At 39.0% G+C, this 10,000-nt stretch overlaps 1 protein-coding gene across 4 annotated transcripts in view; it reads right to left on the reverse strand.

Moving 5' to 3' along the window:
* LOC137997349 (uncharacterized) overlaps positions 1-9,541 on the reverse strand; it is a 20,075-nt gene extending 10,534 nt beyond the window's left edge. The window contains exons 1-4 of one of the 4 annotated variants that reach the window (XM_068843287.1): positions 7,306-7,376; positions 7,070-7,184; positions 5,479-5,609; positions 5,024-5,226 (exon numbers count right to left, since the gene is read on the reverse strand). In XM_068843287.1, the coding sequence (XP_068699388.1) occupies positions 5,024-5,226; positions 5,479-5,609; positions 7,070-7,118 (383 nt within the window). In that variant the 5' untranslated portion in view covers positions 7,119-7,184; positions 7,306-7,376. Of the gene's footprint in view, positions 1-5,023; positions 5,227-5,478; positions 5,610-6,968; positions 7,185-7,305; positions 7,377-9,406 lie in introns of those variants that run through there. The other 3 variants (XM_068843288.1, XM_068843290.1, XM_068843291.1) reach the window with 3 other exon arrangements.
* Positions 9,542-10,000: the final 459 nt, after the last annotated feature.

Consider the following 10,000-nt stretch of genomic DNA (forward strand, 5'->3'; position numbering starts at 1 on the left):
AATGTGGTTCAATAAGAGTATGTACATTTTAATAGCAGTGTGCATGGAAATAAAAGGTCTGACTCGCTTAAGTGCACCGATACTGGAAGCGACTACTTTTCGAAATTGCGTCTATGTGCTCCTTCCAGGATAGGTTTTCATCTATGTTCAGTCCGAAAGCTTTGCTATGATTTGTTTGGTTTATTTTGACGCCTTCTACATTAATATTTATTGTCTTGTCATTTAAAGACTGCAATTTTTTACGCGAGCTAATGATCATTAACTCAGGGCTTAACTTGTTAGCTCTAAGCCAGAGATGAATGCTTTTCAGATCAGTATTGATTTGAGTCTCAAGATCAAAAATTTTAGATGCAGCAAAAGTAGCCGGCATTCATCTGCATACATTGTAGGGGAGCCTAGGCTCAGGCAAGTTGGTAAGTCATTAATATATAGCTCGAAAAGAGAAGAGGACCGATTATTGATCCTTGAGGAACTCCGCGGTTTAAAAGGCTTGCACTGGGAAGGTGATTGTTTACGTTGCATCGTTGCAAACGATTCGTTAGGCAAGACTTAAACCATTTCAGGTCATCCTGATCCACCCCATATTTAGCAAGTTTTTGCAAAATGATTTTGCGATCTATAGTGTCAAGGGTCTTCTTTAAATCGATGAAAATTACACTATCGAGAAGACCTTTGTCAACATTAACACACCAGTTGTTGCTTGTCTCCAACAAGGCAGTGAGCGTACTTTGTAGAGAACGAAAGCCACACTGGTAACTGGTTAATAAATTGTCGACATTTAGATAATTATATAGTTGGTCATAGATAATTTTTTCAAAGATTTTGGCCACAGCAGGTACGTGTAACGGATATAGGCTGGTAATTGTTTAAGTCAGTCTTGGATCCATTCTTAAAGATAGGGGATACTTTAGCCAGCTTCCAGTCTGAAGGGTAGATTCCGGTCAGTAGTGATTGATTAAAAATACACGTTAAAGAGGGTGCAACGACATCGGCGGCTATTTTTAAGAGTTTGCATGGAATGTTATCAAAGCCAGTTGCCTTCCCACCATTAATACCTGTCACTAACTTGACGACATTTTGGACATTGATCCTTTCGAAAGAGAATACCCTATTCCCTATCCCTAGGAAAGTGGATCACTATCGACAAAGAAAATTTCGCGGGCTAGAGTCTGACCAATATTAGTAAAATGGTCGTTGAACGTTTCTGCTATGTAATCTGAGAGACTTTTGTTGATTTGTATTGACGAGACTTAAGTTCGTTGATTAACCGCCATGTTTTACGTGGATCAGATCTAGTTTCATCTAGTTTCTCTGAAAAATATTTGCTTTTGGCATTCTTAATTGAGTTATTTACCGTGTTTCTTGCGACTTTGATTTTTTTCCAAATCAGGGGATCATTTTTGGATGCAGCTTTCTTTTTTAAGAAATCTCTTGTGTAAATTTTGCGTAACAATGCATCTGCGATCCATAGAGAGCCATTCCTTTTTGTTTTAAATGGTGAGATACTAGACTATATATGTTTAAACATATAACCAAACCACCTTACCACCTTACCGTAGGCGTTCTGTGGAGATTGTGCGAAATCCAGGAAATCAGTAGATTTCGAGGTATCAGGAATCTGATCGGGCTCCCAAATGGCAAAGACCTACGAAAATTTTGCGCTAAAAGGGCAGATCTTGACTTGGACAAATGTAACTCGCCCCGATTTGAATGAATTTGATTAATGTTGTTATGTTCAATAAAATTCCAGTGGTTCTGTCAGCAGGATTTCTTGAGGATCTTGTTGACACTTGAGATTTTCCCGTCTTTATCATCTGCTCTGATGATTAATCCCGATATTGCCACATTGGTTTCTGATGCGTCGCCTTCAATTTGAAGAGCCAAGTTGTCAATACCTTCCGCTGTAAGTTTAGGTAGCTGTGAATTTAGGTCGTTTGTTCGGGCATGAAGGACAACATTATCAGGTGTCTTTCTTAGAATAGGTTTAAGAAAGTCTTCCATATTCTCAGTGGATAGGAACTAGCGTGATGTTGGTCATATTGGCATACATGGAGGGGTGGACGTACGTAGGAACGGACGTACGTACGTACGAACGGACGGTCGATGACTTTATGGATATAAAACCAAAATTTCTCGCATCGATGGGACAAACGAGACTCACTGTGTCAAACAGAGGGTATTCACCAGATTGTGGCGTTTTCGCCACCTGAACATTGTAGGTTATTTGCTTTAAAATGCCTTATAAAGGGGGGAGGGGGGGGTCACGAGCACTCCACCCCAGGAACCCCGTTAGCTACGCCCTTGGGCATAAGGAATTCACGTTCATAAACTTCAATTTCCTTTTTGAAATCGAAGACTTCAAGTTTTTTATTGCCAGCTATGCCAGCTATGTCCGGTATGGCAAGACGGAGATAGAGGTGAATACAGTAATTTTCACCAAAGGGTAGATTGGAGGATACAAACAGCTGTGACTGGATCCCAACGACGTAACTTGGAGAAGTGGGCCAAAAAGAGGCAAAGAAATAGGCAGCCAAAAGTACCTTCGGACCGTCCCAGCGTTGTGTGCACTACAGACTTGTGATCAACAAGACGCTGGTAACATATAGATTTAGCCAAGCCTAAAAGCGGAGCTCCCGGGGTCATTTATTCTTACTGCCTGTACGGTTTGTGAAAATACAAGGTTTCGAATTGTCCGCGTTTTGATGTTTCCGGTTGCTGCTTTAATAATTAAATCATTTTCTTTGCTTTCTTCTATAGAAAATTCATTGCCTAACTAATGAGTTCCACGGTAAATCTTACTCTAAAAACCGATATCGCATGAATCACGAAGCGATGAGTGCGACACCGGTTTTTCCAGTGAAATTTACTTTGCAATTTGCCAGATTGGATATAATTTTTTCTTGAACCGAATGAGTTTTAAAAGAAAACAAGCATTAATAATAAGCACAACCTCAGCGAGCGAACTGAAAAGGAAAAAAAGCCATTTCAGAGTCAACTGTCAATATACAGCGAATAGGAATTATGCTAAAATTAGAAGCCATAACAACAACTTTGTCAGTTCAAGGTCAAATAAGAGTTTTACTGATGTACTTTATTCCACTTTATCTCTGAAAACAAGATCATTCACGTTTTGACGCATTTCATTGAAACACGCCAGGTTGGCTTGGTACAAGAATCGGCAAACTACGGCAATGCAACCAAGAAAGGACGAACTTCAAACACGATCTGCTCCAACACTTAAATAACATTTAAGTATTTTAATCAAAACAGATACAAAAAGGTACCGTCTGTCTCCGCCCACAAATAGCAAAGGCCAATCGCGGTCGGCGGAGCTACACGCATTCCGTGGTTAACCGATCAACTAATTATTTTAACAAATAAAATAAAAGGACAACAACTTAAAACCATTAACAATAACCAATAATTATCAGTACAGTCACGATACAAGCTACAGCAGAATTAGATTAAAAGAATGGAAACAAAATGACAAGTCTAATGAAACTATTCAACGTATACATGAATTATGTAAAGTTTGCAAAATTTTCTTGTCACTGTCAAGGCACAACGAAACCAGTTGGGCAAACGGATTAAAAAGGCACTTGTTCGTTCGCATTTTAGATTTTTCTCGCATGTCCAAAAGAGTGCAGATAATTGTTATTTAATTGCAGTTGACAATAAAAATTCGATTTTCATTCCTGAAAAAGGAAGAACCGATTAAACCACTTTTTAAAAATACGCATCCACTTTAAATAACGCATCCGTAAAAATAACAAACGTTTTAGTGCCCAAGGAAAGAATTTGTGTGCTAAGTATGAGCTATTACTGGTATTCTGTTTTGTCGTTGTCGTTCTCTTTCGCTCAGTCCTTTCGTTTTTGTTCTAGACATAGGTCCTCCAGGCATCATGTAACCTTATCAGAGCTTCTAAAGATATGCCAAAAATTGCAATACAGAGAAAAAAGCGGCTCTAAGCAAATTAAAAATAAACACTCAGCTTTAAGTTTACATTCCGCCGATGCTTGACTTGAATAACTGCGTAGCCACCAGTGTGGACCACAGATATCATGATATGTCAAACTGGATTGAAACCAGCGAAAAATGCAGAAAGAAGACGTCTTCCAAACCGTTTTCCACCTGAGCACGAAAAGCGTTTAACTGTGTAAGAACTTTTGTTGATATAAAGTATTGCCGTGTAGCCGCGTCGAGCCACAGAAAGCGCACGAAAAATGAAGCCTCGCTTATGTTCAGGTGAGTTCACCTAGGTTGAGCCTGCAATCCCATCGAAAACCAGTATCTGGTGAGCGGTCAACTACAAAAACAGCTGACCTTGGTGAGCTTAAGCTTGAGCCCGCGATATGATCATGTGATACTGGTCGGCGGATACCTTGTTCTGACAGGTGTCAATTAATCAAAAGATTGATGTCCAATATCAAATATGTATGCTGTAAACTAGCATGATACTGGTCACATTGGCATACATGGAGGGGTGGACGGATGGACGGATGGACGTACGTATGTACGGACGGTTATAAAACCAAGATTTCTCGCATCGATGGGTTACCACATTTTCTTAACAATGGTGCTCCGCGCTCGCGCAACTTCGGCGCTATTATTAGGAACATACATTTTTATGACTCTTCAAGCGAAGGGATCTCTGCGCCATATAAAGATAGACTGAATATTGGGTAACAGAAATCCGGAGCTTTCAAGAAACACGTTCGAGATAACGGTGGCCAAAAGCTGTCGTTTCTTTCCAAGGCATTAGTATCATCATGTCAAGGATGATGGCGGTGATGGTGTAATATCCCCGTGAGAATGATAGCAAACTAGTTGCGTGGCAACGGTCAAAAATACATTTGAAACGGTAATATGAGTTCCAGGCAGGAATCGAGCCTATGAACTCCCTAGGGTATCCCGACCGACATTACGGAAGTCGTAGGTGAGTCTCCTGTTCCCTATGAAGGTATCCCTTCCCCCCCGTGCAAAGCAAATAGTATAACCACTACTAGCGAGATATATCAATACCTTTCAGTATCTGACAGCGTGGCACACGGATCAGGAATGACAGCATTAATGTCACGTCTGCCACAAGGGATATCATGACAGTTTGGTTTCATTTCACTTGTACTGCCGCTCTTACTGGATTCGGTGCTCTCGATCTCATGTGTTACTGCTGGAACAAGTATGGGTTCTTGCTTTTTAGCTTGTGTCACTTCCTGATCAGTTTTCTGAAAACCACAGAAAAAACAATTGTACTATTTAGTTCACTTCAAAACTTCATATACTCGCATTTATCCTGTAATTAGTTTGTTATCATCATCATCATCATCATCATCACCAATATTACTATTATTATTACTATTGTTATTATTTCATCATTATTATTTCTCAGTTCACATGGTATTTCTGGTTTTTAAACCGGTTTATTTTCTTGTACCAAGTTATTTCCGTCCCCTTAGGTATCCACGACAACACAGTACCTGTACACTAGGATCTAGAATTCCCTTTTGAAAGTCCTCCGCGGTCTTTATACTCTCCTGTTGTAGTTTGCGAAAGCTCAGCAATCTTCTAAGCATGTTTTCAGGAATAAAAGCGTCTAGAATCTGGTAAACTGGTAATGGAAAAAAAGGCAAGTATTGGTAATTACACTAAATACAATACTGTAGGTTGTTGTAGGAGCTCTATAGTAGCGGGTGTCTGTAGCGGATGGCCGTTAATTAAAACTCAGTTTCAAGACGAAGACTTTTTACCCGACCCCCGAGTCGGAAAATCGAAATCTTCGTTGAAAATTGGTGTTTCTTTCCAAATTTGACAGAACGGATGTTTGTTATAGTTGCCAATAACTGACCAGTTTTTATTGGAATATAAGGGGCTTATATACAAGAACTGATATGAAACAATGCTCTAAGAGTTAATGCTGGATTTTGATTAAGTTGAATATCAGCTGCTGAACGTACGCTCGATAAAGTGTTCAACAGGTGATGCAGTTTGTCACGTTTATTAACAATGGGAACTTGTTACAAAAATCAAATTCGTTTACCATAAACAAACTGTAGCTGTCTAAAATAAAGAAGATATCTTTATTTAAGGAGATGGTAAAAGAAGCATATAATGTATTATTGGGAAGCATACCTTCCTTTTCAAGAAGGCTTCAAAACAGTGTGGGATGGACCAGTTGATAGATACTTAATGATTTTACAATATATGGTGGTGACACCTGTTAAGTAGTCAAAAACAAGCCACTTGGTGCAATAAAAACTATGGCAAGCATCGTGAGATTTCTTTGGCTGCTTTCATCGATTTTATACTTATTCAGATCACTTGCATTTCTTTCAAGTTTAGGTCGCTTCAGCAGACACTTTCAGCAGTTCACATGGGTGTGAATTAAAAGAAATAGCCTGCTCTTCATTACATGCTTTGAAAAACCCAGTTAACACACACCTGTTTACCGTGGAAGCAGTTAAAGTGAGAAGTCACAATTGACCTCATTTTATCCCCAGTCGACAAAGAACTATCGTAAATACTACTACAAGACAATCAACCTTCCCATAAAGCAGGGAAAGGGTGGATGAGTTAGTATCACACAACAGTACGCCTCTTGACTAAGAAAACAATAACATAATGAAAGGTATCTTGAAGGGCCTTACGGCTAGCTGGAGTGTAATGGACCTTGCTAAATTAAATGCTTAAGTAGTTGACTGATAATGTGATCAAGATTACGGATAATATGTCAACGTATCGCTAATAAATTAAGCCAAATTGAAGGTGGAGTTTGAGGGAAACCAAAAACACCGCATTAAAACAAAAACACTCAAAAGAATTAACCGTGAAGAAATATTTTGAGACCATTTTTTTACAACCGTTTTGGTCCACGCTACCAGATTTCAAGTTTCTGCGAAATTATTTATCAATCTAATGAAACATGACTTTGAGGAATACTAGGAGAGTTTGTTAAACCACCGAAACATACCGAGCTAAAGATTGTGTTTCTTACTTTTGTAACATAGTCAGCATGTTCTAAAGAGTGTGAAAAAGAAACGGAGACATTGTAGCATCTCTGTTTGGCCTCACCTCCGTAACGTTGCTTATCCGGCTGAGTAGGTTTTTGAATTGAAGACATAACCAGCAAAACAATAGCTTGTTTTAAAAGCCTCTCTTTAAAAATTCATACACTATAGAGAGAGCGCTGGAACGAAGCCACACGAAAAACAAATGAACTATAAATTAGACATTTGACCGCCTGCTCTTTATAAATGGAATAATAAGCTGGCAAATTTTAGTGTTGATGAACTTCAGGGTGAGACTACCTCATTCCATCGTTTATGCTGCTACCATATCTTGCAACACCAGCGAACTTTGAAACGATGTTTTCTTTTAGAGGTTCACCATGCAAGACCTTTTAGGATAAACCACGCCTTTGTGATAAGATCACGCGACAATTACAGCGTTCACTCCAATACCAAACAATTGAGTTTGCTGCACGCAATCCCTATTAAATCATTTTTTCAAGCTTTCTGATGCAGACGCCGTTAGAGCTCAACCACGGAAGTGGAAGTGCTTGCAGATTGCATCCACTATGCTCTAGGTAAAAAATGTGACAGTTCACACTGAATGCAAATTGATTTGAGGAAGCAGGATTTTACTGAAATATCTTAACTCGGTGAAGTCTGTTGGGAATTAAGTGAGCCCTTACAAGGAATTAGAAAACCAAATTATAAAGTAATCTCAATAAGACCATCAAGAACCATACGCAGACCATATCCGTACCCGTACCGATTGGGTATTACACCTATCCAGTTAACGAAGCTTTTGACTCTAAGAGCGCCATCAGTCCTTTGACACTTGAAGCACTCGTTGTTCACTTTTTTACTGAATCCGAGTTCATCATTTCCTCTGTTTACTTTTCATTGCCTAAGATTTTGATGCATGGGTGGAGAAGCTATGCATTGATACTTGTTGAATTTTATCTTCGTCTTTATACTCTCTATTTGAGGATTCACCGTCTTGTTCATTTGGAGTGATCTTTATGTGACCCTTCATGGTAATGGGGCTTGAAAGGTGTTTCTTCTTTTCATATACAAACTTTCAGCCCGCATACAGACACGAAAAGCCGTTAAACTGCAGAATTTGAATACTCTCAAGGCGAATAGCTGGAGTGAAAAAGTCATCCTGTCCGGCTTTACCGAGGATTCGGTCCGGTTTAGCTCTGTTTCCGAGGTCTTCCTTCCGGGATCTCGTGTTCCTACGAGAAGGCAAGCTGGACCAGTATAACAGCTCGGTTTTTGTGGTAGTGATTATAAAATGATTGGTGGAAATTTCCGGTCACTGGTTTGAATTTTGGCAAGAATGAACAGCTGCCTTACACGAATATATTTGCTCTGAGACCCGATTATTGCGTCTTATTTATCTTAGTCAGAACCCAAACTGAGATATTTACATCTGAACTTTTTCGGTTACCAACTGGTTTTCATGTTTTTCTTGGTTTTGTTTGAACACTCTCTACACACCAGATTCTGGCTGTGAGTCGTTGACTGAGGATTTACTGATTGGCTGAACACTAGCATGAACAATAACAATGCAGAATCCGAACTTCCGCAAATCCGTACGAAGATAAACGGTTGGTCTCGATTCTCTAGCCTCGATGTTTCTGGCCCGCTCCACGTCGTGTTGAGAAGAACATCGGCTGTGGCTGGTAAAAGACAATTGATGAGCTTCATTGACTGTGAACCGCTTCTTACTTGAGCAGTTTATTGTCAATGCCAGTGCATGTTGATTTTATAAACTCAGTTACTTTAATGAAAATCCAATTAAAATACACAGTTTGAAAATAATAATAATAATAATAATAATATAAATAACTTTATTTTTAATTCGAATAAAACTGTTTAAAAATATATCTATAAGTATATAAAACAATCACAAATCTAAAAAACTATTCCCAGTAATAATAAAATGTATATATAAAAGTTATAGAACCTAGATTTTCGCAAGGCATCTATCTAATTCAAAGTCCGCTTCTTGAACAATAATAATAATAATAAAATCTAGTGGAAACCCGTTATACTCTTGATCATTGCATAATTCTTGTTTCAGTCATAATCGGTCCATTACCATTTTGACAAAGCTTCCTGATTCATTATTCTCGAATGAGATTTGGTTGGGTGCAGATCCTTGATCCAGCTCACGCACTTTGCTGACCAAATCGCCTCATTATTTTTCATACTTAATACTTTAAAAAGTCTAAAAATAAGGCAATCATTGCATGAATTTTCAGATTCATATCTTTGAGTCTTCAAACCAAACACCCAACTCATAAACCGGTTTAGGGCCCGCTCGACATTTAAACACAGAATACGTAAGTGATATTAGAAGAGAACGGGCGAAAAATTAATGATGGCATGCACTCACCTAGGCAATGAAGGGCGGACGTACAGCTAACAGCTTCTTTTATTTTCCGTTGTCGTGCACTTATTGAAACAAAGAGCTGACATGTAGGTACGGCCGGTTATTTAAACCAAGCCTAACTAAGTCCGCAGTTTTCAACAATAATTTATCTCCAAAACTTGCTAAAACTGAGAAGATATGTTATTTTTCGTGGCTTCTCTCTGTTATTCTAGACGATGTTACAGAATGAACCTTACGACTTTCGTAAACTAAGGATTGGGAAAACTGAAAATGACTTGAAATGCGGGTTTAGTAAAGCACCTGTTGGATTCTGTGTAAATAAATACCCCTTAAGCCTGGTTTTCCCTGGTGACGCATGCACATGCGCAACCACATGCACAAGCACAAACATAACAGCCTCATTTCACTGTGAAAAGTATAAACACAAGCACAAGCACCAGGATCGAAATGTTTCCTTCTTTCTTGCATGTGCTTGCGCTTCTGCTTGCCTTCGCCATCCATGCCATGTAAAAGGGAAGCACAGTATAAGCACAAGGAAATTTATTACGCCTGGTGGTTTCTGTCCAATTAAGACATATTGGCCGAGTCGAAAACGGA

This window comes from Montipora foliosa, chromosome 3, assembly GCF_036669935.1.
Source record: "Montipora foliosa isolate CH-2021 chromosome 3, ASM3666993v2, whole genome shotgun sequence".
NCBI lineage: Eukaryota > Metazoa > Cnidaria > Anthozoa > Scleractinia > Acroporidae > Montipora > Montipora foliosa.